The sequence below is a fragment of the Poecilia reticulata genome, chromosome 3 (assembly GCF_904066995.2).
Source record: "Poecilia reticulata chromosome 3, P_reticulata-male-v2, whole genome shotgun sequence".
Lineage (NCBI taxonomy): Eukaryota > Metazoa > Chordata > Actinopteri > Cyprinodontiformes > Poeciliidae > Poecilia > Poecilia reticulata.
This window is the reverse complement of record NC_088832.1, coordinates 32,686,741-32,714,412: the sequence shown is the minus strand read 5'-3', so window position 1 is coordinate 32,714,412 and position 27,672 is coordinate 32,686,741. Positions and strand designations below refer to the sequence as shown.

Sequence of the window (27,672 nt, the reverse complement as noted above, 5' to 3'; positions counted from 1 at the left end):
TTTAAGTTAATAATTCCTTTATTGATGAAAAAGTTCTAGTTCTTTACTTACTTCACTTATAACATTTTTCCTCATTTTCAAAGTGAAACATGAGGAATCTGGCAGTAGAAGTACAACTTTATGATGTAAAGCACTTTGAACTGCCTTGTTGCTGAAATGTTTCCATGCAAATAAACTGATTATTGATTAATGGCATAATAATGCAAGAAAAGATTCTCAATAAACCTCAAATACTATGAGACATTTAACACTGGAACTGGAAGACATTTAAAATATCCAAAATAAATAAACAAAACAACAAATAAAATGAGTTACGGAGATTAATTCTAAACAAATAAGGCTAGTTGAGACTAAAGCATCAGACCGAAGAGTTTCATCATCCAGGTTTTGGTAGAAAGAGAGAAACAAAAAATTATATAAATGTAAATGATCAAAACTGTACTTGAGTAAGAGTAACACAACTTCAGTATATTTTTACTCAAGTAAAAGTAAAAGTATCCGTCCAAGAAAATTACCCAAGTAAGAGTAAAAAAAGCATCTGGTAAAAAGTTTACTCAAGTACAGAGTTAACTGATCAAATTATCAATCATTTAATATTCAAAAATTACATCATCATAGAGACCAAATGATAAAGTTAAGTGGAAATTTTGGTATTTTAAGGACAAAAATGACTATAATTCATATAAATAACAAAAAATAAGAGAATCAGGCAAAATATTTTTTTCCAAATCAGTTTCTTTCAATAAAAAAAAACTTATCAAACTTTAACAAAACTGCAGGTGTGTTTCTGTGTCTGGTGAATTTTTGGTTAAAACATGTTTGTTTTTCATTCAGCGGGTAGAAAATCCAGAACTTTTACTCACGTAAGAGCAGAAATACTTTATAATAAAATTACCCAAGTAAAAGTAAAAAGTACAGCACAGTAAAAATAATCCTAAAAGCAATTTTTTTTTTTTTTCAAAAAAGTTACTCAAGTAAAAGTAATCAGGTAAATATAACTAGTTACTACCCGCCTCAGGATATTATTGGGTTTGTTTTAAGTTATCATTCGATAAATTGATTAATTGCGATGAATCCCTGTAAATCCGTCGCCAGGACCCGCTCAGCATGGACTGGCAGCTCCACAACCCGGAGCCCGTGACGGTGCCGTACCTGAGCCCGCTGGTTCTGTGGAAGGAGCTTGAGAGTCTGCTGGAGAACGAGGGCGACCCGGTGATCGCCGAGGCCGACATGGTGGACCACCACCCCATCATCTACTGGAACCTGCTGTGGTACTTCCGGCGGCTGGACCTGCCCAGCAACCTGCCGGGCCTCATCCTCACCTCTGAGCACTGCAACAGAGACTCCCAGGTCCGAAACGGTTCCCCGCCTCCGTCTGGCTCCCAAAGACCCGGTGGAGACAGTAACTGGGTGTTTTTGTCCGTCGTCAGGTCCCTCGTCACTGGATGTCCGAGGACAGTAAACATGTTCTGATCCAGATCCTATGGGACAACCTGAAGCTGCACCAGGACCCGGTCCAGCCTCTCTACATCCTCTGGAACACATACAGTGAGTCACGGCGCCAACAGGCACGTCTTTGGGTCAAATAAGAGACTGGATGTGGGGCCACAGGGGAGGCAGAAAAATCATACTCAAATAAGAAGAAATAATTCAACATATTTTTACTCAAGTAAAACTAAAAACGTATTTGGTAAAAAGTCAACTCAAGTACTGAGTAACTGATCAAATTATCAATAATTTAATATTTAAAAATTACATCATCAGATGGACCAAAATAGAAAGTTAAGTGGAAATTTTGGTATTTTAAAGATGAAAATTACAATAATTCATATAAATAACAAAATCAAAACAAATATTTCCAAATCTGTCAATAAAAACCTAAAACTGCAGGTTTGTTTCTGTGTCTGGTGAGTTTTTGGTTAAAACATGTTTGTTTTTCATTCAGTGGGTAGAAAATCCAGAAATTTTACTCAAGACTAGGAATATTTCAACATAAAATTACTAAAGTGAAAGAAAAAGTACAGCATAGTAAAATACTCCTCAAAGTATTTTTTTTTTCCTAAAATGTACTTTGAGTAAATGTAAATAAATGTAACTATTTACAACAGTGGCGCATTTGGTAGAGCTGTTGCCTTGCAGCAAGAAGGTTCTGGGTTCGATTCCCAGCCTGGGGTCTTTCTGCATGGAGTCTCCATGTTCTCCCTGTGCATGGTGGGTTTTCTCCGGGTACTCCGGTTTCCTCCCACAGTCCAAAAACATGACTGTCAGGTTAATTGGCCTCTCCAAATTGCCCCTCGGTGTGAGTGTGTGTGTGCATGGTTGTGTGTCTCTGTGTTGCCCTGCGACAGACTGGCGACCTGTCCAGGGTGAACCCCGCCTCTCGCCCGAAACGTTGGCTGGAGATGGGCACCAGCAGCCCTCCCGACCCCACTGAGGGAAAAAGGGTGCAAGAAAATGGATGGATGGATGGATATTTACAACCCAACTCTGATTCAATCCGGGCCCCTTCTGTTAAATGTCTGTGTTGTCCCACTAGCTCAGGATGTAACAAGGAACACGATTAGCTACCATAACTACGCAGACGATCCACATCCAAACACTGAACAGATGCTCAGAACAAACCAATGCATGAATCTGCCAAAACTTTCTCCAGCTGAACAGAAACAAAATTCTGGTTATTATCTTTGGACCTGAAGAGGAGCGATCCAGATGCTCAGCTTCAGTTATTACAGCTAGAAACTAGGAATCAGGATGAACTCTGACCTGAAGCTTCAGAGCCACATAAAGACACTTACAAAGTCGACCTTCCATCATCAGTTTATCTTTAGTCGCATTGATTACTGCAACAGTGTCTTCACAGAGAATAGACTTTGAAATACTGTTGTTAGTTTATAAATCACTGAACAGCTTAGCACCACAATACATTAAAGATCTGCTGCTGTTGTCATAGCAACCTTCCAGACCTCTCAGGTCTTCTGGTTCTGGTTCTGCTCTGCATCCCCAGAACCAGAACCAAACATGGAGAAGCAGCATTCAGCTTCTACGCACCACAAATCTGGAACAAACTTCCAGAAAAGTGAAAAACAGCCGGAACACTGACTTCCTTTAAATCTAGACTAAAACCCACCTGTTTGCTATTGATTCATAATAACTGGAACATTGATCAACATGTTTGATTATTTTTATGATGGCATTTGACAAAATGTAATGTTTATTTCTTGTGTCATGGTTTTTGTAAAGCACTTTGAACTGCCTTGTTGCTGAAACGTGCTACACAAATAAACCTGACGTGACTCTAATCCTGAGGGGTGAAACAGAACCTGGATCCACTTGGTAGAACGATTTCTGGAGCATTTCTTCTGAAACTTTGGCAAATAAAGTTTATCTGGACAGGAGTGGAGAGGAAGCGCTGCGGTGGCCTCCGGTTAATCCTGCTCTCTTCTCTCCTTCCAGGGCTTAATTGCACTGTGTTGTTAGAGAGTGAGTCCTCCTGCTCGTCCTCCGCTCTGCTCTGTGTGCTTTGCTCCATGCGCTGCTGTGTTTTCTGTGCAGACTCGGCCTCTTCCTGTCGTAGTTTCAGTGTTTTGATGGTGAACCGTATTCCTGCTTCCTGCTTCTCCTGTGACTGTCCGCTTCATTCGTCTCGTCGTTTTTCTGCAGCAGCATAGTGATGGATGTCACTGTTGGTCTCTAGTGGGTTTTTAATGGGACGTTGGTTGATGTTTCATTCACTTCTCTGATTTAAAATGCAGTTAGTTGGATGTTGACGGTTACATTTTTTCTAATTTTGTCAAACTGCAGACAAAAACTCCCAACACTTTTCATTGGGTTTTTATTTTGTAGTCCAGACGTTTGTAACCGGTAACCCTTTATACTTTCCACAGTGGGTCTTAACTTTGGATAAAGTAATAAAGAACCACCTAACCCTTTTAAATACAGATATTACACAATATTTTGTGTTATTTATAGCAATAGCAACAGAAGTGGCATAATATATACTTGTTTTGAGAATTTCTTAGGAAACGTCATGTTGCTTCAGTCAGTTGCACAAATATTTAATCATATTTTTGTATTTATTCATACTGTAATAGAGCCAACAGTAGAGAAAATAGTATAAACAACTATTCTGACAGACATTAGTATGTATTTATAGTTGTGATAAATCCAAAAATTGTTTTAAATGCATGGCTAATGGATATAACAAATGCAAGTTTTAGCTGTTTTTCTACTTCTTATGGAATAATTGCAATACATTTCCACAACATAATGACACTTAAAAATATAAGAAATAATTTAGTCATTATCTTGATTTTTTTTTTCCTTCTATATTTTAGAAACCTACAAATTTAAGTTAAATTACGGTCAGATGGTAGGTAATTATCAGAAATTAGACGTTTTCTTTTTTCCAAAAGCTCATGTAACATTTGTGGTTCTAAAGTTTTATTTAGCTGAACTGAGAGTAGAAGTGGTTTGCAAAGGTTGCAGACCTCTTTCACAAACAAACACACAGAAAACATGCATGTATGAATCAATCAATTTACACACAATTAATCTATTTGCAATTATTTTTGTGAATTAGTGGTTTATTTGGATACAATTTGTTCCAATCTTTTAATTACGGTAATAACTTATGCTTGACCTACTTTCAATGTTGTACTTTGGCCGCCATCCAGCAGAGGGCGCCGCTGGTCATCTTTATTAGTGGAGCCGTTGATGCAGAAATTAAAGATGGCGGCAAAACAGGAGAAGAGAAACGGTCCAAACATCCGGTGTGGGATGACGAATTTTCTTGATGCGGTTCTGTTTAGAAATATAACAACTCGACCCGACAATATCCTTAAGTTTAATCTTAGCAGCGCTTTATTCATCCGAGCTGAATGACGGAATTGCGTCAATTTCTCAACGAAGATGAGAATGCGCTGGAAGAGATAATGTAAAAAAAAATAAAAAATACATGAGGCCGTGAATTTTTCAGTCAGGTTTCCAGAGGCAAAATCACACCGACAGTAAAGATAAACTGCTTCGAGTCAAACCACGGAACGTTATGACATCTTCGTATGAAATCGATGTAACTGTGAAAAGGGTTTATTAGCTTGAAGGGATAAAGCAGAAAAACTAACTTTATATAAAAAAGCAAAAGACATGACGCCGATAAGCACGGTTGAGTCTGAGGGCTGTGTAAGTTTAATAATGTGAGAAAAACAAAATTTTCTATTTACTTGATACAAATATAATGAATGGTTTTGGGAAAAAGTCTACTCAACTAACTGATCAAATTATTAATCACTTGATATAAAATTATGTCAGTCAGACCAAAATATAAAGTTATGTGGAAATTTTTGTGTTTTATGAACGAAAATGACAATAATTAATATAAGCAAAAAATAACATCAGGCAAAGGAAAAAAATTCCAAATGAGTCTCTATCAGTAAAAACTGATAACAAAACTGCAGGTCTGTGTCTGGTTTAAAACATTTTTGCTTTTCTTTCAGTGGGTAGAAAATCCAGAAATTTTACTCAAGTAAGAGCAGAAATACTTCATAATAAAATTACTTTAGTAAAAGTCAAATGTACAAATGTAATTGAGTAAATGTAAGTAGTTACTGCAGCAACAAGCTCCTGATCTCTTTTCTCTGTCTCTTTGTCTCCATGTGTGTGTGTGCGTGCGTGCGCGCGTGTGTGTGTGTGTAGACGTGGGCTACCCTCTGTCCCGGCCGGTCCCGGATGAGGAGAAGCCTCTGACGGACGAGCTGCTGCAGGGCGTGGTGCGCAGCATCCAGAGGAATGACGTCGGTCGGCCGATGGCGCAGCTGCTGCAGCTGCTGGACCGGATGCTGGGGGTCAAACGCCAAAGGTCACCGTCAGGCAAACCGCTGGACTCCACTGATGCTGTAACGTTACTAATGATGGGTTTTGTTTTGGTTCATCAGGAGTTTGTACAGAGACATCCTCTTCCTGTCCCTGGTGGCGCTGGGAAAAGACAACATCGATATCGGTGAGTCAGAGTTTATCCATCCATCCATCCATCCATCCATCCATCCATCCATCCATCCATCCATTCATCCAACCACCAACCAACCAAACAAACCCAAAGTCCATTTCTTCTTTTTCTTTTGGTTACTCACTTTGAATCACAAAATTATTGTTTAATTTTAAAAACATGTAAGAACTGTAACATATTAAGTAAAATATATATTTTTATTAAATATCAAATATTACTTTTCCTGTCAGACGCCTTTGATCGTGAGTACAAGCTGGCGTACGACCGCCTGCTGCCCCCGCTGGTCAGGCTGACCCATAACTGTGACCGTCCTCCGGGCGCCGGCGTCATGGAGTGCCGCCGGACGTTCGGAGAGCCTTACCTGTGAGTCGCTCACCTTCACCTCCTCCTCTTCCTCACCGCTTCACCTCCAGCTCAGGAACCCGTAGCAGGACTGGACCGTCGCCGCGGTAACGCTCGGCTTCGTCCAGCACCTCGCCTCGTTTCTGTTGAAATCCAACCAAAATACAGAGAAAAAAACCCTGTAAATAAGCGCCAGTTTTTAATCCAGCATTTATATTGTGTGATCGTAAATCACATGGAGACTAACTGCAGCAATATTTTAACTTGAATTCTATTTATACAAAGTTAGCTTTATTTATTGCATCCTGTTGCAACTCACCGCTCTCGCCTGCAGACTGAAGGAAACCCGCTTCGTGTTGCTTCAAAACACCAAAAAATAAAAATAACTAAAAGCCGTGTTCACCAAGCAGCTGTTTGAAAAACCACTTCATGCCAAACATCGACATAAATGTTTCATTCAGTGACATTTAATGTGCTTCTGTGCTTTATTCAGAAAAGACCTAGCAAACCGGCCGCTCGACACGATGAGAGAGGAGCAATAAATCTAGATTTTACTTTTAAATATAACTTGAAATGTTCCCATAATAACCAGACGATGTCTCTCTTTCTGTTTGGTTTGTTTTAAAACCTTTTTCCAATGTTTTTTTTTTTTTGGTCAATCACTTTCTGAACGGAGCGTCATCATCAGGACTCCTCTGGTTTTTCTGGTTTTCAAAGTTCTCAAGGCCAGAGTTTAAATATAAAACCTGGAAGTACAACACAGACATTGTGATACACTGCAAAAACAAAATATCACCAAGTATTTTTGTCTCGTTTTTATTGCAAAAATCTCAAAATTAGAGAAAACTACCTTAAAATAAGCTTTTTAGTAAAACAGGAGTTTATTTTATGTTGGAAAAATGTCACAAGGGAAATAATGCCAGTGAAACTTTAACTTTTTCATGATTATTAATAATGAATTCCTGAAAACAGGCGGCTCAAATACCTTGTTAAAAAGTTACTTGTAATTTAGTGTTTTGCCTTATTTCAAGTGTACTAAGAAATTTGCACTAAATACTTGGTAAGATTTTGTGTTTTTGCAGATGGAGCAGAAATGCATAAAATATCAAAATACTCCAGATGTTACTCAGTGTTTGTAGACTGCAGGTAAAATACAGTTTATTTTTAAAAGCACGTATAATTTAGTTTTGGTCAAAACTTCTTTCTAAAAGCTCAACTAACTCTTCGTATTCAGCAAAAGTTAATTATTAAAATTTGCATCCATATTGTAAATTCTCAAAGAATATTTTGCTCTACAGTTATATGTCTAATATTTTCTGTAATTTTCACAAAAATGTAAACTTGACTGACGCTAAAATTCACATCTGAAATTAAATATCCAGATTTTATGCTTTAATTCTGTACGTGAAATTAAAATGTTCTTAAAATCCTTTCAATGTTTAATTTAATTTGCAAATATTTTTAAAAAACTGACTCCTGCAAAAATAAAAAATCGTAAGTATTTTGTCCATCTTCTAGTGCAAATGCCTTCGCACACTTAAAATGAGAAAAAACAACATTACTACGAACTTTTCAGAAAAATATAGCCAATAATTCCTTATTGATTAAAGAAGTATTGGTTGCATTGGCAGATTATTTCATTTATAAAATGTTACAAGTGAAATAATCTGCCAGTGGTACTTCCTTTATTTAATATTAAGGAATTATTGACTTGCATCAAGCTGAAAAGTTGCCTGTAAGTTAGTTTTTGTCTTATTTCAAGTGTTGAAAGACAGTTACACTAGAAACCAGATCAAAGATACTTTGTAATATTTGTTTTTACAGTGAATGAAGTCGAACTTTTCAGGTTTTTCCTCATCAGATTCTTCTAGATTGTGAGATTTTTGCTCATATTTAGAGGAAAAAGATAATTTTCTCTAAATTTTCTGTCGCAGTTGCTAGAAAACATGAACTTTGCTCAAAATCTATCAATGGCAAAAAAACAAAAAAGATCACTGCTAAGGTACAATGTTTAAAAGTGGGTCCAGAATATTTCTGATCCAGAACTTTACTGATATTTTAACTTTTATGAAGTTATAAACTAAATGAGATTCTGTTGGGAAGAACCAAACGAACTGGACAGAACTTGATGCTAACACCTTATCAGTGTTTTTATTTTATCGTATGTTTTTATTGAACGGTACCGGTCCCAGTTCTGGACCTGGAGTCACATAAATGTTTGTTTGTGGATTTGGTTGAAGGAGGACTCCCGACTTTAAGCTCGGGGGTTTCATGAACGTCGACCAAATGAGACCAAAACTGGAAAAAATGAACAAGTTGCACTTTAATCCTATCAGAAAAAAAATACCTGATGAACCGGGATTTCTGCTGCTTGGTGGGGGGGAAAAAAGTTTTTCCAGAACCGAGTCAATAAATGTTTTGTTTGCAAAACAAAAAATAAATAAAAAAATCACATTTTCTAGCAGCGGGTTCTTTTACCGGTGTAGAAGGTTGTGTACAGCTACTGGAACTGTAAATAAAATCATTTAACGCTCTCATTGTTGGCTTGTGTTTGTTTTTTAAAGTAGAAGAAATACCACTGAATATTAACATAATTTAGGAATTAAGATGTTTTTTTTCTCAATTATTTTGCCGATACAAGAGTTTGTTTTAACAATAAAATGCTAAATTTCTTAATATAAAACTGGCTTTAAATTTGTCAGTCACTCTTTAATCTGAAATGCAGAAAAAAAGAAAAACACATTTTTCAGGCAAATCAAACCTTTGTAAATAATAGCCTTTTTTTTACTTATTTATTTTTTTCTGGCTTAAATAAAGGTGCTGTTATTTTTTATTTTATTTTTTTTAACCACTTTTGACAAAAAATAACGCAGGAAGGTGACGATATTTAACGCTGCCAGTGCAAAAAGTTAAAACTCAGCTCATTTCTACATAATTTTTGATTAATATCTATTCAAGTATAATTTTAGTTTGCTCTAAAATTTAGTTTTATGCTAAATGTAATAAATTGTGATTAATTTCCATCCATTTCTTTTAAAGTATTGGATTTTACCTTCACATACTCACCAAAAAATAAAAATTCATAAATGTAAGTGAAGTGCAGTGCAGAGAAAATTTTAAAATAATCGCATAAGAAACTGTAGAAATATTTGGTTTTGTCCTAAAAACACAAAAGTTTGTCATTAGGATTTTAAAATGTTTCCAAAACTCACATTTGACCCATCAATACACCAGTCACTCTTAAAAAAAATAATTTATTGCAGCATGGAATTACCATCTCACACTTTTTTTTAAAATTTATCCATGTTTGCATCCATTTTGATAAAAAAAACAACAAAAAACGCCGTTTAACACGACGGTAACGGGACAAAGTGACGCCGCTCGGCTTTTTCCTCACAGCTACGACGATCTGACGCACAGGTAACGACACTTTTCTTCCTTTTACATCAAAACAGGAACAACAGAAGTTGGAGGGTCAAAGGTCAGAAATACTGAGCGTTAAAACTCAGTGCACATGGAATCTAAATGTTTTGAAATGTGGAACGATTGAACACAAAAAAGGTGCAAAAGTTTGGATTTATTGTGGGTTTCCTATAAATATTAGCCTTTTCTTGATAAATCATAACATTTTTGGTTTTATCTCAAATGACTGTTGCAGAATCTACCATTTTTCAGCTCACTGTTAAAAGAAGCTTAGCCATTAATCTGTATTATTTTCTATTAGAGAAAATCCACATATATTCAAACTACTGCACCATTTTTTTAAAATATTTTTTTTATTGTAGCATCTTTTCATTCTGGTAAAAAAAAATACAGCTCCAATAAACCAGAGTTCATGAAATTCCTCTAAATGATCTTGTTTTATTAATCTGAGGAGTCAGAATAAGCTAATCAAAATGCAAGAAGGAAACATTCTGCATCTCATTTCCAATTATTTCACGATTAGGTGAAAATAAAAAAAAAATGTCTCCAATTTTAAATGCCATAAAAGGACAGGAAGTAGAATACTGCTACCTTGGAAGAAAATGAGGATCTGTAATGAGTAAAACTACATTTACTGACCGGAGTTTCCTTCTCTGGCGATGCAACTTTGCCTTTCTAACTGTGGTAAATGAGCGCCATCTTGTGGCCGTTACTAGAAGTGTTGGTGCCACATATTTTACAAACTGAGATGTGAAAATACCGTTTTTATTTTATATTTCTCTACATGTGCCAGCCAAATTCTAACAAGCATTTTATCCTGGTAAAGGTAAGGTATATTCTGGCAGCTATTTTAAGACGTTTGAGTTTTTCTCGAACTAAATTGCAATAAACTGGCGCCTGCAGTGTAGATAAAATACAGACTCTAGGAATCCAGCAGTAATTTATGGGGATCAAAAACTAACGGCAATATTTAGCCTGTTATAACAATAGAAAAAAATCGGTTTTTAACCTAAATAAGTATTTATTTAGCAAGCTAAATATTTAGCTTCTACGCTAAATATTTGTCGTTTGAAACCCAAAGTAAATGTAGTTTTACTAATTACAGATCCTCATTTTCTTCCAAGGTAGCAGTATTTTGTTTGTCGTTTGAAACCCAAACGACAAGTATTTACGTTGATCTCAGCTAAATATTTAGCTAATATGCTACTTCATGTGCCAGTTATCGGAAGTGGACTATCAAAATAAAAGCTCTGTTTTACTGACTCCCGCATGTGAGCTCGCGCTGTGTTGACTAATTTCTAGAAGTCGGTATTGTCATTAAAATGGCTCGTACCGTGTAAGGTGAAATGTCGCACATGTCGAGAGGAAAAGCTAAGAAGTGACATGAGCTACATTTAAACGAGTCAGTCACGCCAGCACAAGTTTAAAGATTCGAAAAACCCAACTTTATTTTGGTGGTCCACTTCCGGCTATTGACAAGCTAATTAGCACTTTGCCTGTTATAGCTAATATTTAGAAATATTTGCTATAATACCTATTATTGTGATATATGCTCTAGCTATTATGATAGCTATAGCTAATAAGTAATGCTTAGAAATATTTAGATCGTAAGCTACATATTTAACTTGGTAGCGTAATATGAAGTTGGGAGCTAAGAATTTAACCGCAGACTAAATTTGGCTTGTCTGTGCGTATGGCGGTGTGTTAGGGCCATTGTAGATTAATAAAAAATGAATAAATGTCATCCAAAACACGAAGCAATTTTGAGAATCTAAAAAAATTCGTCAATTTTTTTTTATTTTGAAAATAAAAATATTCTCAAACTTTTGTCCATCTCAAAACTTTTTGTTTTGTTTTTTTTGCCAGAAATGTCCTCCTTTTTTCTATCTACAGTGACCCTAACATGCCGTCATATTATGGTAATTAAATATTTAGAATGGAGCTGGATGTTTAGTTTATTTATGAATGTGTAAACATGGAGAAAATGACAAATATTAAATCTCATGTTTTTTTTCTTAAGTAACTCAAATTATTGCAGTTAATTTTAGACTGTAACTTTACAAACAGAAGCCGATATCTATGAAATCCAGAAACTACAAAGGCATGGATTATTGTTCTGCGGCATTTCTGAAGGATCAGATCATAAATACTGGAAATATAACAATGATATTTATTCTTGCTGAGTGGGACTGAGACATAATGAAGGAATCTGGATAACTGATAATATTTCTGTACAAACTTGTAGAACCTCTGACCCAACATAAATCCCTCAGAACCGGTCCAGTCCAGGCAGTCTCTGCCGTCAGATTGAGACGGGACAGATGAGGATGCGGTCCTCCAGCAGGACGCTGAGGATGAGGAACACAAAGTACAGGACGAACATGGTGACGCCCAGCTTTTTGCTCATCTTCCAGCGGCAGGCGGCGATGGAGATGATGACGAAGAGGAGCATGAGGAAGAGCAGCACGATGGCGCAGAACAGGCCGTTGGAGCTGACCGCCACTGGCTTGTCATAGATGACGGTGTAGATGAGCCAGGGGACGGGCAGGCTGGAACCACACAGGGCAGGAGCGCGTTAGACGATTATTTTTAATGATTTCATGCTTTTATTAACCAGAAATGAATGTTCATTCTAATTATTGTTGAGAAATCACAGCCAGAATAGAAACCTGCCATCTGGTTTAAATATTAAACCTGTTAAATTTCCTGGTTTGAAAAGTTGAAAATGTGAGACTTTTGAAAGTCAGAAATGTCCTCCTTACAGAACAAAACATTTTTCAGTGCCACCGTTTACTGGAAAGTTTTATTTTGAACTTCCAGTTAATGGATCGCTCACCCAACTGTGATGTCAAAGATGTTGCTCCCCACGGAGCTGGAGACGGCCATGTCTCCCAAACCTTTCCGAGCTACAATCACGCTGGTGATGAGATCTGGGATGGACGTTCCTGCCGCCAGGATGGTCAGACCCATGATCTCCTCAGAAATGCCGATAGTCTCGCCTACCTGAGAGCACAAGAAAACCCCCCAACAATAATAGAGAATAGCTCAAAAATAACATCATGAACATCATTAAACCCAATTGAGATGCTGTGCCTTGGGCTGCTTTCACACCTGATGGCTCGATTGGCTTGGAAACCAAAATTACAACATTTGTTAAATTTTCAGCTGCTGCAAACAAACCAAACCTTTTAGCAACCTGCTGTTCGCATATGAAGGACTCACCAACAATTACTAACACTTGATTATTTTTAAAGGTCAGCACTGTTCTTCATATTCAGTAAAAACGGACCCACCTGATGCGCCCACCACACCATCAGGTAGGAGAAGATGCCGATCCAGAAGATGGAGCCGATAAACGTGATGATAAAGAATCTTCTGGACGCCTGGAAAACGATTTATGTTGCATAACATTTTCAAAACCCGAAGCCTCTGAACAAAAACTCACGGAGTCAGATTAAAACCAACAGAAATCCCGCCACAAAATCCAGCTTTAGGCTTTAGGAAAGTTTCAGCTGTTGTGATGATTGTGATGAAGAGTAATTGCTCACCGGGTTGCGGACGTCCGGCAGCGTGAGCCACAGCGGGAACACGATGGGCAGCAGGAACAGGTATGTGGCCTGTTTCCGCGGCCTGTCGGGCCACTCCAAGGACAGCGGCTCGCTCTTCTCTTCCTTCTCTTCTTCTGCTTCTTTGTTATCATCGACTTCCTCCTGTTCCTCGCTCTCACTAGAGTCGCCGCTTTCGTCTTCGCCGCCATCTTCCTCAGCGCCACCTTCCCAGGCGCTGTCCTGCGATCCTCCAGTTTCTCCAGCTGATTCTGCTGCCTGCAGATAGAAGATTGATTTTCAGAAACATGAGTAGGGATGCAAACAGTAAGTCCTCTTACGATTTCCTGTCATTAGGTTAAAATTAGTTTCAATCGTTCGACCAATAATGCCCGCTGAGATCTTCGTTCAGTGTTGCAGTTTGGCAACCATCCAGCAGAGGGCGCCGCTGGTCATCCTTATTAGCGGAGCCTTTGATACAGAAAGAAAGATGGCGGCAAAACCGTCCAAAGAGACTCCGGTTTGGGGGAGAAAAAATAACTTCATTCCGTTCTGTTTTCAAAATATAAAAACTCGACAACCTCATTAGGTTTCACATCAACAACGCTCATTCAGTCGTTAACTTTTAAACCAAAAATTACGGCTGTGCTACGAAGGCGAGGATGTGGCAGAAAAAGGCTCAAAGCTAACTTCCATCCATTAATCTGACCTTTTTTTAAAAAATTTTGATTCATCCTTTGCTATTTTTTTTTATTCTGGTTGTTTCCAATTAACACAGTAATCTTTTAAAGCAGTCTTGATAACAATTCTTCAGTTTATTTGAAGTTAATTCAGAGCTTTTCTCTGGACTTTTATCTGTGTTTTTGTTTTTAGTTTTCATCTATGCCTCAGTATTTTATAAGAAATCATTAATTTTGACATATGAAGGATTAAGCCATAAAAAAGTCTTGGCTCAAGTGATTTACCATTTCAGACAAGTTATCTGAGAATCAGTTTTGAACTGGATCAACCAACACACAGACACCAGAAATTATATTATAAAAGTATTAAAATCAAAGTAAATAATCTCAAAACAACAAAGTTTGGAAAAATTACAAGTAGAAAACATAAATAACCACCAACATTTCAAGTAGAGGAAATCTCTGAAAATTAACCTAAAATGTAGACCTGCAGCATTATTACTTTAGCTATCAATATTTTGATTTATTTATTCTGATAAAAAAAAATTGGGACAATCTACAGATTTTCCATATAAGCCTGTTTATAAAATAATAGCAATACATTAATGCAAATAAACAATTTGATTCCTATTTCAAACAAGAAAATAAACATTTTACTGACTAAAACGCAATAACATCACATTCCTTCAGTGATCATTTAGAGCAAAGGACGCATCTGAAGATAAAAAAAATAATTATCCCAACACCAACATGTAAAAACCTCAGCCCTTTCTATGCATGTCAGATGCATGTTTAGCAACCAAATGTGAAATATAAAGACTCAGCAACATACATCGTTTGTTTACAGAGATGTTTGCGCTCACTTCAGTTTCACTGCAAACTCAGACTGGTGGCACAAAGACAACGCCACAGAAATGTAAGTTTTTGAGCAAAACTGTATGAAGAGTGATGGTGTTAAATCGCCCTTTAGTGTTTTACCTAAATCAACCAGAAGATTTTAAAAGTCTTGCCTTTGACTCCTCTGCCTTTTCAGAGGTTTTCTGAGGAGTTTCCTCTGCTGGAGGCTGCGAGGTGGACGGCTGAGCTGCGGCGCCCCCTGGTGTTCCAGCAGGAGCAATTGACTCTGACTTCTGTTTTTGGCCCGCTTCTTAAAAGCAGACAAAAAAACAAAACAAAACAAAGACAAAACAGAGTCAGTCTCTATTTTGGCTTTATAAACTAAAAGCTGGAGCAATGTGAAACCTTTTCAGGAGCTACACATGTACCAGAAATTACCGCTGCAGATTCTGCAGGAATGAAACTGTAGCTCCAAACATTTAAACAATCTTAAAAGGGAAACGGTCCCGACTTCCTGCTGTCAAGAAATCACCTCTGACTCTGTCAGTGTTGAACCAATTCTCTCTTCTAGAGGAAGCTAGCTGCATTTCCACTGACCGTAGAATGACAAAATTAAAAAAAATTAATTTGCTTAATTTTGAAAAAAAAAAATTCACTTGTTTTTTGGTAAAAAGTTTTGGTGCTAGAATCAGGTGTTTTTTGACCGCTTCAAAATTGGTTTCCATTACAAAATGAGTGCAAAACTTTGTCAGTACTCTGCTAATGTCGAAAAAGTTTAACAATTGCAGTGTTTCCATTAAATAAGAAACGTAATTAAAATCACATGTGAATAAGTGAAAAGTTGCACCGTCATCCTCCATGTACTTCCTGTTGTCGTCTTCTTTGTGGTTTCTGCCAGCGGCAACATCCTGTTGTTGATCATGTGACTTGTGTGATGTGAAAGACGTGTTTCCTTTGGAGTTTTACAAAAAACCCCACCTCATCCTAGCACAAAACATTTTAGCAAAAAACAAGGTTTTTCGAAATTGCAGGCAAATTTATTTACAAAATGTCAAATTGCGCAATTAAAACGATCTTACAAGTAACTTTTCTGCAAGATTAGGGAGCTTATTTAAGTCAATAATTCCTTAATATTTATAAAAAAGTTACACTAGCAGATTATTTCACTTGTAAAATGGCAAAAATGTCTTGTTAGAAGTGAAATAATCAACCAGTGGAACAAGTACTTTTCATCAATACTAATTTTCCTTGGATCAAAAATCTTGAATAATAATCTGAACTTGAATGCATTGATAGAAAACTAGAATCAGTTTGACTTCTGAATCTGTATGACTGGATTAACTGTTTTTCCCCAGAGGCAATATTTGTTGTGGATTGGCGCTATATAAATAAACTGCATTAAATTATAGTTAAGACAACAAAATACACTTTAAACGTCTGTAAACTGATCAGCAACATGCAGCCAACCGAAACATGAAACTGAAAAAAGAGGAATATTCTCCTCCACTGTTTACCGTGTTTCCCCGATAGTAAGACACCCCCGATTGTAAGACGTATCGGGGGTTTCAGGGGGGTCGGCTAATATAAGCCGTACCCCGAAAGTAAGACATATTTTCGGGGAAACACGGGGGTATTGCCGCCTCCCTCTCATCTAGCTGCGCGCCGCCTCCTGCCCACGTCCGCACCGTCCCCCTCTCCATACGTCACCGCACCGTCCCCCTCTCCATACGTCACCGCACCGTCCCCCTCTCCATACGTCACCGCGCCGTCCCCCTCTCCATACGTCACCGCACCGTCCCCCTCTCCATACGTCACCGCGCCGTCCCCCTCTCCATACGTCACCGCGCCGTCCCCCTCTCCATACGTCACCGCACCGTCCCCCTCTCCATACGTCACCGCGCCGTCCCCCTCTCCATACGTCACCGCGCCGTCCCCCTCTCCATACGTCACCGCGCCGTCCCCCTCTCCATACGTCACCGCACCGTCCCCCTCTCCATACGTCACCGCGCCGTCCCCCTCTCCATACGTCACCGCACCGTCCCCCTCTCCATACGTCACCGCACCGTCCCCCTCTCCATACGTCACCGCACCGTCCCCCTCTCCATACGTCACCGCGCCGTCCCCCTCTCCATACGTCACCGCGCCGTCCCCTGCACTTCCTTTTATAAAACTGTTTTGTGGTGAATACAATACTGTTCAGGTTGTTAATAAATGTTAATTTTATGGTTAAAACAAAAAATTCGACAATTTTTTTCCAATATAAGACATACCCCGAAAGTAAGACATAGTGGGGCTTTTGGGGATAAAAAGAAAGTAAGACACTGTCTTACTTTCGGGGAAACACGGTAGTAGCTCTGTTTCACATCAATAAAACTCCCAAAAAGTTGTCTTGAAAACCAGATGAGGTAAAGTTGCTCTTCCCTCTGATGTGAAGCAGATCGTATTAGTGGCGTTGAGCTGCGTGGGCCTGGATGGAGTGGGAGTGGGAGTGTGTTCGCAGATAAACACTCTCCTCTGAAGGAGCCTCCATCTGCATGTTAACCCTGGGAGCTGATTGATTCGGCCTCGTTGAGGCCTCTCAAAGCGTCTTTGCCGCACAGCTCCGAGTCTGAAGCAGCTCATTAGTGCGTAATGTGATGCAGGAACACAGAGATTAAGAGTCAGAGCTGATTGTAGAGGACGCCCTCCTTCAGCTGTGTCTCACGGAAATATTAAAATTTATAACAGAACCACCGTCGCATCTGAAAAGATTTCACCGCATTCTTCAATCAACTGACTTTGATACTTTTCCTGTCTGTCTTTGGACTATAAGGGGTAACTGGAGCTTTTTAAAGGTGACCTATTAGCTTATCAGCCTATGGGCTCTAAAAACATACACTGCAAAAACACAAAATCTTACCAAGTATTTTTGGTCTGGTTTCTAGTACACTTGAAGACAAAACTACACGTATCTTTTCAGCATGATATAGCATAGCAGCCTGTCTTAAGTCAATACTTTCCCCATATTGATGAAAAAGTAGTTCCACTGACAGATTATTTTAATAGCATACAAGCTATATTGATAAGTCAAATAATCTGCAAATGTAACTAGTATTTTTTTAAAAACCAATATTAAGGATTTATTTACTTAAACTCCTGTATCTTGCTGAAAAGTTACATGGAAGTTTCTTTATCTTCTTTTAAGTGAACTAAGATATTTACACTATAAACTGGGCCAGAAATACTTTGTAAGATTTTGTGTTTTTGCAGTGTGTTCATTACATTTTTGCACAAAATCATTTTTAGATAATGAGATTTCAACCTGCTCAGTTTTGCCTATTTTGAGTTGTTTTAGGGCGTCTTGTCACTTTAAATCCAAATAAGCTGCTAATAGCCACACCACGCAACGCAACGTTTAAACTATCAGTTCCCCAATAGCTACAAACAGATGCACAACTATGCAACCATACACCTTTGAAAAACAGAAGTGGAGCCTCCTGCACAGCCAACAGGAATGCAGCAAGACGTTTCTGTATGGTAAGTCAACAACAAAACACTTGTCTTTTCCAGCAGCCATTGTACAGCACATATAGTAGTAAAACCAGCTGACCAAACATACTGGAGCTCAGCTTTGGTTGCTAGGTAACGGCGCAGTGCCCAGTGGCAGTTTCTGATATGGGCGACATGAGCAAGCAGCCAGCTGCTGATGTGCAGCCTGTCTGTGATAAAATGGCAGATTCTCCGTTTTTTCAAATCTTTTATTCCCACAGAGCGGTCAGATTTTCAGCTGCGCCTCACTCACCTTCAGCGCGGCGGTGATGCGACTGGTTCTGCTGTTTCTCTGTCACCGAGACATCCAGAGGTTTTACTTTGTTCTTTGCTGCAATTAAGAGAACCGTCACTTATACAGACTTAACAAGAGAGCCGAGAATCCCCCATCTTCCTCCACAAGCTGCTCAGAGTGACCACTTCACCGGATCTTTGACCTCGACACACAGCAACCACAGTAATGAGCCTCAATCAGACACGGGTGCTGAATTCATTACGGATAAAGTGAGTCATCCACCCACATGTCTGCCAGCTGCATGCGAGAACCAGCAAATAATGGAGTTATGCAACGCTGCTGAAATGTAATGGCCAAGTGAAGTTGTTGCATTTGAGGTTCATTTTTCAAAACTTCAGGAACACGACAGCCTCAAAGCAAAACAAGAGCTGCATCCACAGGACAGGAAACACGGAGCCAAACACGGGAGCATGCAAACCAACACAATTTACAGCAGCAGCAGCACTTTTATTTTGATTGAATTATTCCAAATAAGCAGTTCTCCAGATTTCCTGCAGGTCATTTAAAACCGTCGATCAGTTTTAGAGGATTTTTGGCCTGGAAGTTTGAGGTGGCATTTAGAAAGTTACTGCTGTCAAAAATCAACAGCAGTAATTTGGGTTGTCACAAAATAAGAAAGTGGGGGTGGATTTTTCAAAGTCATATTTTCATCATTCATTTACAAAAGCCACTGTTTCTAAATCATAAAAAGTAGAAAACTGAATATTTAATTTGAAGCTAAATATTTAACTTAGTAACTAATCTTTTAATTTAGAACTAAATATGTAGCTTACATCTACATTTAGCCTCAAACTAAATATTTAGCTTCAAATTAAAGTTTAAATATTTAAATATTCTTACTATATATTTATTTAAGAGCTAATTATTTAGTTCCAAACTAAACATTTTTAGCAAGCTAAATATTTAGTTCCATACTAAATATTTAGTGTGGAAATAAACTAAATAGAGAACTAAATGTTTAGTTTGGAGATAAATATTTAGCTTACAAGCTACACATTCAGTAGCTCTAAAGTCAAAATTAGACACTTACTGCCACAGTAAGTTAAATATTTAGCTTCAAACTAAATATTTAACTTAGAGCATTTAGCTCCAAGTTTGCTTCAGACTAAAAATTTTAGGGTCAACAGCAACAGTGTCAGCAGGAGTTTACATATCCGTTAAGGTTAAGCATAATAGGAAATGGAAAAAGCAGCCAAAGTTGAAAGGAAAATGAGGAGAGACCTTCAAAAAGCCTGGAGAACCTCTGATGAAGACATCCAGAAATAGGAGAGGGTTGAAACTTTGGCACAATGAAGAGCTTAGAAAGACCAGACTGAACATGATGGAACAGAGTTTGGAAACAAAGACCACATTTCTGCAGCTTACCTTTCTTCTGCACTAGTCCCTCCCCTTTGACGTCACCATTAAAGGACGTTTCTGATTGGCAGAAATAGACGAAGTCATCAACCACTTAAACTGCTCTGCCAACTTTCAGTTTATACATTTCAGACATAAAATGGACACAAATGAAGCTGCCACCAAGAATCCAAAAGACTGGAAACATGAGCAGAACTTCTGTACTCTACAAACATAACCCTGACATCTGGTACATTTTTATCTTGTTTATTTTAGCTTTAATAAATTCTCCCTCTGTTCTCCCGACACGAAGCAGCAGTGAGCGCGACAAGTTGCCAACCACAACAGAAACACGATGAGAAACGGCACAACCAGGTAGCGTCTCGCCGCTCTTACCTTCTGTGATTTTCTTTGGCCGGCCGGTTCTAGCGGCGCCCCTGAGGGCTGCTTCTGAGAACCACAGGTACGACACGGCATAAATAACCCAGAAGCTTTTAATTTAAAGGAGAACTATTATGCAAAATTTACATTCTGCATGATTTTATACTTCCGTTTTAGTTTCTACTGCTTCTAAAAACAGACCAACTCTTAAAAAACATCCAGCCTTTTTTTTTTTTTGGCAATAAGCTAAGGTTTTTTGGTGTTTGGAAAATGAGCCGTTTCAAAAACTTCTGGAATGTATCGTCATTAATCACCAGGCACTGCCTGTTACCTAGCAACCCCAGGAAAGCCCAGTCCCAGTTCTGGAGCAACCCAAGAGGAGCTCCAGAACGTTTGGTCAGCTGGTTTTCAAATTCAATTCAAATTCAAAAATAAAGTTATTGATCCCAGAGGGAAATTAAATGTTGTAATTCATTAAGAGTCTTCAAAGAGTTATTGTAGATCGTAATGGATTCTCTTGTAGCAGTCTGTATTACAGAGTCTGTTAAGAAGCATCTGACTGAAGACACTCTGTTTCCCCAAAACAGTCTCATGAAGAGCATGGTCAGGGTTGTCCATACTTTTCTTGATTTTATGATTTTTACTGCTGTAACTGCTGGACAGTGGCTGCTGGTAAAGTGTTCTGCTGTTGATTTACCACCCAGAAACCACTTGCAGCATTCTTGCTGGTTGTGCAGGAGGCTCTACTTCTGCTTTTCAAAGATGTACAAATCTTTAACTGCCCATATTTTTCAGTCATTATTGTATAGAAAAATGTAACAAACATGTTTTATATACCCATAGAGCAATCCTAATCTGTTAAAGGAAGCACAATAAGTCATCTTTAAGAAAACAAAGAATCAAATTTGAAATGTTTTCTTAATTTTAGTTCTAAAAGCAAAACAGATTTACAAATTTGAACGGTCAGTTTTTACTCATCCAGGAGAGTGATCTCCTCGGTCCAGCTGCAGAGAGCTGGACTCGGCTGGTTCCCCAGAGTGACAGCCACCAGCAGCACGCCGGCTCTTATCCAGCTTTTATTAGCCTGTATCGGAAAGCTGATTAAGGATCAGCGGTGGCCGCAGCGCAGTGGGAGCAGGGAACAGCGGCACGCCGAGTCCAAGGACAGCCTCAAGGTCGCACCGGTTCATCTCGCCGCGGTCAGAGCTGAGTCACCGGCAGCTTTAACGGCAGCGTGATGAGCTGCAGTTAGGAAGCAAATTTAAGGGTTTGTTTGTTTCCTGTGATGATCCTAAATGGTGACTGCTGATCAGATTATGTGATTAGGTTTTCCCACAACGTGAGCCCGTAAACATATACATGCACCTAAAGTTTTATTGTATTAAAGACAAACTTGTCAATCCAAGCAAAAAAAGAGGAGTTTGATGAAAAGGAACAAAATCTGTCTTACAAAGTATTTTTGGTCTATATTTTGGTACAAATATCTTAGTACACTTGAAATAAGATAAAACTAACAAGAAACTTTTTCAGTGAGATACAGGAGTTATTTTAAAGTAATCTGCCAATGGAAGTAATCCATTGGCAGATTATTTCACTTATAACAATAAATTTTCCCATTTTATAAATTAAATAATCTGAGGAACAGAGTTTCACTGCGGTTGCTAGGTAACGGGTCTGAACTTTGCTGGGGTTGCTAGGTAACGGCCTGCCTGGTAATTTGTGATGGACATGCCAGAAGTTTTGAAACGGTTAATTTTCCAGACGTCAAAAAACATCAACTTATGGCCAAGAAACGGCTGCTGGTTGTTTTTAGAAGCAGCACAGAACCAAACGCAAGTACAAAAACACGCGAAACGTAAATTTAGGATGTTTTTGTAAATTTTGCATAGTAAATCTACTTTAAATACTGATTAATTTTAGGAAGTACTCATCGAATAAAGAGGAAATTATGCTATTTTAACAGTTTTAAACATTGTTTTATCAACACATCCTGCCATAACGAGCCTTTTGAAAACGTTTATGGCTGCGATGTGGCCCAAAATGAAAATGAGTTTTACACCTCTGATGTAGCAAAGTTTTATTACTATATGTCAGAGTATAGTAATAACGCTTTACTTTGAGTATTAAACACAAACTTGCTAATCCAAGGGGGAAAAAAACAAAAACAGAAGTATTCTGAGAAGAAATGCTGAAGGAGGTTGATGAAAATTAGCAAAGTCTCTGTCTTTCACTACAAAAACTAAATAAGTATTATAAAGTGTTTTTGGTTTATTTTTAGTGCAAATATATTATACTTGAAATAAGACAAAACTAACTTACAAGCAACTTTTCAGCAAGACATAGGAGCTTGTTTTAAAGTCAATAATTCCTTCATATTGATGGGGAAAAAAGCTAGTTGAGGCGGCAGATTATTTATAACAGTTTTTTCATGTTACAAGTCAAATATTCACTATTAATGAAGTATCGACTCAAAATAAACCACTATTCTTGCTGAAGAGTTACTTTAAGTTCTTAAAGGTCTTATTTCAAGTTTTCTAAGACATTTGCATCAATAATAGACAAAATACTAAGATTTTGTGTTTGTGCAGTGAAGAAGCCTTTGTTGGCATTTTGGTCTCAAACTGAGCAGAAACCAGTGCGATCTACCTTCTCCCAGCGGGTCCAGTGTGTGGATCATCAGCTGGAAGATGGTGCTCCTCAGGGACGTGTTGTGGAGCGACGCCGAGCTGCCGCCTCGCTGTAAAACTGGACGCACCTGCAGGTCAGCAGAGACATGGTCACAATCTAAACTTTCAGAAAACACCGAACCAGCGAGACGAAATCAGCCTGATGTGCAGCAGATTCAGAACTGATCTCTGTTCCTTGAAGTCAGATTTCATTATCCCCTTATTTTACTTCAGATAACAGATTGTAAAAGCATAATGTAAAAGACGGGTGTTTATTTGTGCCTAAACTTTAGTTTTTTTATGCTTTGTTTATGGCCAAACATCATAAAAATGAATCCATGGGGTAGATTAGTTTTACCCGGAGCCGAGCTTTGTCCTCTTGAGTTTCTGGCTGCAGGTTGTTGTGCTGAGGGCTTCCCGGTGCAGCCGGCGCAGCTTCAGGTTTCGGTTTGTTTTCCGTTTTTTGGGAATCAGCAGGAGGAGGAGGAGGAGGAGGAGGAGGAGGAAGAGGAGCAGCAACAGGAGGAGGAGGAGCTTCACTGTCCTGGAAAACAGAGTTTCAGTTAAACACACAGTGCTGATCTGAAAGCTGTTTCAGATCAAACTAATTTCAATATCAGATTTTAAAAAAACATCTGAATGAAGACAGAAAGCTGCTTTTAAATTATGATTTCATGCATTATGGGGAGAAAATGCTCTCTAAACCTAGAAAAATATCCGAACCTTAAATTATCAAGACACATTTTTCACAAAATGAACATCAGTTTGCAGCCTATTGACAAAAAGAATATTCCTTAAACAATTAGTGTTGTTGTGCATTAAAACACCAGGGGTAAACTGCTAAAGCCTCCTAATTAGATTCTTGCATCCCATGGTGTTTCTTCTGCATAAATTCATTAAGATTTAACCAGCTTGGTTTGTTAAATATTTAAAAGAAACAAACCAGCAGCCTGTAAATAATTTAGCAGTGTGAAAGTGTTCGCTTGTTCCTGATCTCTTATTCTTGCTGCATGTTTGTCACATTATTTAAATATTAGTCAGGTAAAGATAAGTAGACACAAAATTACGACGCTCCATTAGTGCCAATGTAGATGAAAAAGGGAAGAGGACATTTCCGCCCCCCAAAATTATTTTTGTTGTAAATTTGTTAGAATTTTTTTTTTTGTTTCTTGATAAATTTCAGAAATCTTCTAGAAACAAAAATAAAATTTCTGAATTTAAAAAGCCACAAATTTGTTAGAAGAAACTGAAGGTTTTAGAATAATCTGACATTTTGTAGAAAAAACAAGGAAACTTCTGAGTTTTCAAAGGCAAAACATTTCTAAAAAAATACATTTCTGAGCTTGAATCAGAAATGTCATTGAAAATTTGCTAGAAAAAATCTAAGATTTTTAGATGAATTTCAGAAGTTAAGAAGAAAAATTTTAATTTCTAAGTTTGAAAAGGTGAAAATTTGCTAGAAAAAAAACTGAGAATTTTTTGATTTTATAGAATAAACACATCTTTTAGTTTTTTTCTAGCAAATTTTCGACTCAAGATTTTTGGTGGAAATTTTCTCCTGTCTTTTTTTCTGTCGAAGGCCCAAATTCACAATTGTACAAAATGCATTTTTAAATTAAGTTGTTATTGAGAGATAGAAATATTAATTATTTATGTAGATAAAACTCAACATTAAACTAATAAAACGCTTCGTTTTGGTTTGTGTTTTTCTTCAAGCAGAACCTCCATCTTGGTTCTGATGTTGGTTCTGCAGCAGATAATGTTCTGGTTCCTTTATTATTCATCAGATTGGGCCCCTGTAGGTATTTCAGGGACTGCAACAAAACCAGAGTGACATTTTCAGCTGCGGGAACACCTGGAGTCCCTTTAGCTCGGCGCCTTCAAAGGGTTTCACACAAACGCGATCAGTGGGCCTGAGCGAGCCGAGTCCAGAAGATGAAAGGATGCAAAACAAACCAGCAACAAAGGACAGAAGTTTGTCCAGAAACAATCGAGGCGCGAAACATGGAGGGAGGGAGGGAGGGAGGGAGGGAGGAAGGAAGGAAGGAAGGAAGGAAGGAAGGAAGGAAGGAAGGAAGGAAGGAAGGGAAGGAAAGGAAAGGAAAGGAAAGGAAAGGAAAGGAAAGGGAAGGGAAGGGAAGGGAAGGGAAGAGAAGAGAAGAGAAGAGAAGAGAAGAGAAGAGAAGAGAAGAGAAGAGAAGAGAAGAGAAGAGAGAATTACTGGGGAACTGATTGTTCCTATTATCAGCAGAGACTGAAAAGATTTAAATGTTTGATTCACTTCCAGTATAATATGATCTCCAGTAAATTTCAGTTGGCAAAAGTCAGGCCTGTCCTTGACGACAGGACAAGGATGGTGGTGCCTCCAAAGGCAAAAAGCTGGAAGTCTGAGGTAGTAAAGAAACGAGGCTTTAAAATCTTAGTGCGAGCAGGAGCATCTGAGACTTCATCGCTCACACAGGGAGTTCTGCGTTAATTAATTATTCTAGCTTGACTTTGACAACCTTATGGAAGCCCATTTCCGCCACTCTGTTAAAAAAAAGATCTCATTATAGTGAGATAGTATCTCAAAATAATGAGATAGTATCTCATTATAATGATCTCATTATTTATTTTTTTTAAGAGTGGCGGAAATGGGCTTCCATACAACCTTAACATGTAAATGTGATGGGGAATTCTGTGTTTCGGTTCAGTTAAAAAATACAAAAGGCGACCTAAACACCAACTCTGACATAAAATGAGTAGATCAGCTGTTTAAACTAACCACCGCACTCTAATATTAGCTAATAGCAGCGGTAGCTAATCGATTACAGCGATCACTTGATCGATTACAGCGATCACTTGATCGATCACAGCGATCACTTCTTAATCGCAAAGTAAGCATCAAGCCTAAAAACAAAACTGGACTGAATGCTCTGTTCTTAGTGTGGGAAATGTTTTGAGTATTTTTTGTACTGAATCCTTAAACGTTGGCGTTGTTGTCAATTGCTTTGGCAACGAATCTGAGTAGGGCAGCCGAAGCAAAGAGCGAGGAAAAAAAAGTGGTTTTGAGTTTTCCTTTCACGGTTTTTATGCATTATTTTTCCTTCGGTATGGAGCATAGCACTAATTTAATGATAGCTACATCTGCAGGTTTCTTTTAGCTAACGGAGTGGCATGTAAAATAATCCTTTTTGCCCTCCAGCGTTGTGCGCATGCGCGAAATTTCCGGACGTAAACAATAACATGCTAGGAGCTCCCAAAAATCTAACTATATATATATATATATATATATATATATATATATATATATATAAAATAAAAATTGGTATGTTTCCATTAAGTAATTTCGTTTTTATGATTTCAATTTGCGCATTTCTATGGTTAATGTTAGCAGAGCTAAAGACGGACAGCATAAAGAACCAGCCCGAATTTTTCTTCCGACCCAGATTTGGTCGAAAGTTGCCGCTCACTCACCTTCTCCGGCTCGGCCGTGCTCCACACCTTGACGATGCTCACGTGTTTGCTGAGCTGGCTTTTGAACGTCTGTTCAATCTGACTGTTGAACTTCATGAAGACTACGTAGCTCATGTAGCCCAACACCAGCAGCACGCTCTCCCACCACCAGATCACATTGTCCAGGAAGAAGACGATGAGCATGATGAGGTCCAGGATGTAGAAGGTCACGTCCCGGAAGAGCGGCCACCAGGTGAGGTGCAGCATCTCCCGGGAAAAGATGGCGCACATGCCGATCACGAACAGGATGTTGAAGACGGCAGACCCCACGATGGTGCCGATGCCCACGTTGCTGTGGGAGATGAAGACCCCGATGAGGGAGGTGAAGAGCTCCGGGGCGGAGCCGCCAGCCGCCATGAAGGTGGCCCCGGCCACGTCGTCGGAGATCTCCAGCTTGGCGGCGATGACCTCCAACGCGGGGACGAAGAACTCGTCGCAAACGATGGCCAGGGCAACGAACATGTAGATCATCCCAATAATGTGGAGGACCACCCACCCTTGGCGCCTTTGCTCCACTGAGAAGATGTCTTCCGGATAGTCCCCCTGACTTTGCGGGGGCTGGGTTGGGCGTTGGGGAGGAGGGGCCGTGGTGGTCAGCAGCGGGGGAGTTGGAGGCGCTCTGGCAAGTCGGGGATCCACGTAGACGCACTGCTCCAGATCCGTCCTGTTGACGACCATCACCAGAGGAGGGATGGTGCTCTCCAGCGACTTATTGGACGTCCTCACCTCCCTAAGTCTGACCTCCAGGGCGCCATGGCCGCCCCCGGCATCAGTCCTGCCGGGGGCTGGAGGCTGCCTGGTCTTCAGACTCAGCGTGTAGATGCAACACAGCAACGCGCCCGACACGAAGAAGAGGACGCGGCTGCGCTTCAGCCTCCTCCGCTGGGGCGACTGCATGCTTCAGCGTCCGGAGTCCCTGCAGGAAGTTAGGTCAGGTGCATTGCTAACCCCCCGCGGCGGCTCTTGTGCCGTTATGTGGCGAGAAGACTCCACAGACGGAGGAGAGGGGGTTTCATCTTTTCAACCTGTGGAAGGACTGAGAGCAGAGAAACCACCATCAGCATGTGCGGGTTCCCCTCTCTGTGTGCCGATCTGAGGCAGAGAGGTGAGTGTTTTTTTTTTTTTTTTTTTGGTGGGGTTGATG

The 27,672-nt window shown here is 39.1% G+C and overlaps 2 protein-coding genes across 14 annotated transcripts in view; one reads left to right on the top strand and one right to left on the bottom strand.

Annotated features, from left to right (window-relative positions):
• The window catches only part of LOC103463020 (C-myc promoter-binding protein-like), a 65,570-nt gene extending 56,690 nt beyond the window's left edge, over positions 1 to 8,880 (top strand). For 6 of the 10 annotated variants that reach the window (XM_081605488.1, XM_081605486.1, XM_081605492.1 and 3 more), the window contains 6 exons: positions 1,096 to 1,350; positions 1,431 to 1,548; positions 3,454 to 3,480; positions 5,692 to 5,854; positions 5,931 to 5,995; positions 6,232 to 8,880. In XM_081605488.1, the coding sequence (XP_081461614.1) occupies positions 1,096 to 1,350; positions 1,431 to 1,548; positions 3,454 to 3,480; positions 5,692 to 5,854; positions 5,931 to 5,995; positions 6,232 to 6,368 (765 nt within the window). In that variant the 3' untranslated portion in view covers positions 6,369 to 8,880. The remainder of the gene's footprint in view (positions 1 to 1,095; positions 1,351 to 1,430; positions 1,549 to 3,453; positions 3,481 to 5,691; positions 5,855 to 5,930; positions 5,996 to 6,231) is intronic. The other 4 variants (XM_081605487.1, XM_081605495.1, XM_081605493.1 and 1 more) reach the window with 1 other exon arrangement.
• Positions 8,881 to 9,577: 697 nt separating this feature from the next.
• On the bottom strand, positions 9,578 to 27,427 carry LOC103462924 (sodium/potassium/calcium exchanger 1-like). Of its 4 annotated transcripts, none has more exons than XM_017304032.2 (11): positions 26,490 to 27,427; positions 23,392 to 23,577; positions 23,014 to 23,122; positions 20,383 to 20,436; positions 20,017 to 20,067; positions 18,610 to 18,687; positions 15,002 to 15,138; positions 13,315 to 13,590; positions 13,060 to 13,149; positions 12,603 to 12,769; positions 9,578 to 12,315 (listed from the first exon to the last, which is right to left on the bottom strand). In XM_017304032.2, exons 1-11 carry the CDS (start codon positions 27,423 to 27,425, stop codon positions 12,069 to 12,071), a joined length of 2,331 nt encoding a protein of 776 aa, XP_017159521.2. In that variant the 5' UTR covers positions 27,426 to 27,427; the 3' UTR covers positions 9,578 to 12,068. The 4 variants fall into 4 exon arrangements, with proteins under 4 accessions (XP_017159521.2, XP_017159522.2, XP_017159523.2 ...); XM_017304033.2 differs by having other exon boundaries at positions 15,002 to 15,135; XM_017304034.2 differs by lacking the exon at positions 20,383 to 20,436.
• Between the last annotated feature and the right edge of the window lie 245 nt (positions 27,428 to 27,672).

Excerpts from the sequence above, each read along its gene's own strand:
- LOC103462924 (XM_017304032.2), bottom strand. The coding sequence starts at position 27,425 with ATGCAGTCGCCCCAGCGGAGGAGGCTGAAGCGCAGCCGCGTCCTCTTC. Across the intron at positions 18,688-20,016 it reads GGGACTAGTGCAGAAGAAAG|CAAAGAACAAAGTAAAACCT; the intron begins GTAAGCTGCAGA and ends TCTTAATTGCAG. Across the intron at positions 15,139-18,609 it reads GCATCACCGCCGCGCTGAAG|AAGCGGGCCAAAAACAGAAG; the intron begins GTGAGTGAGGCG and ends TCTGCTTTTAAG.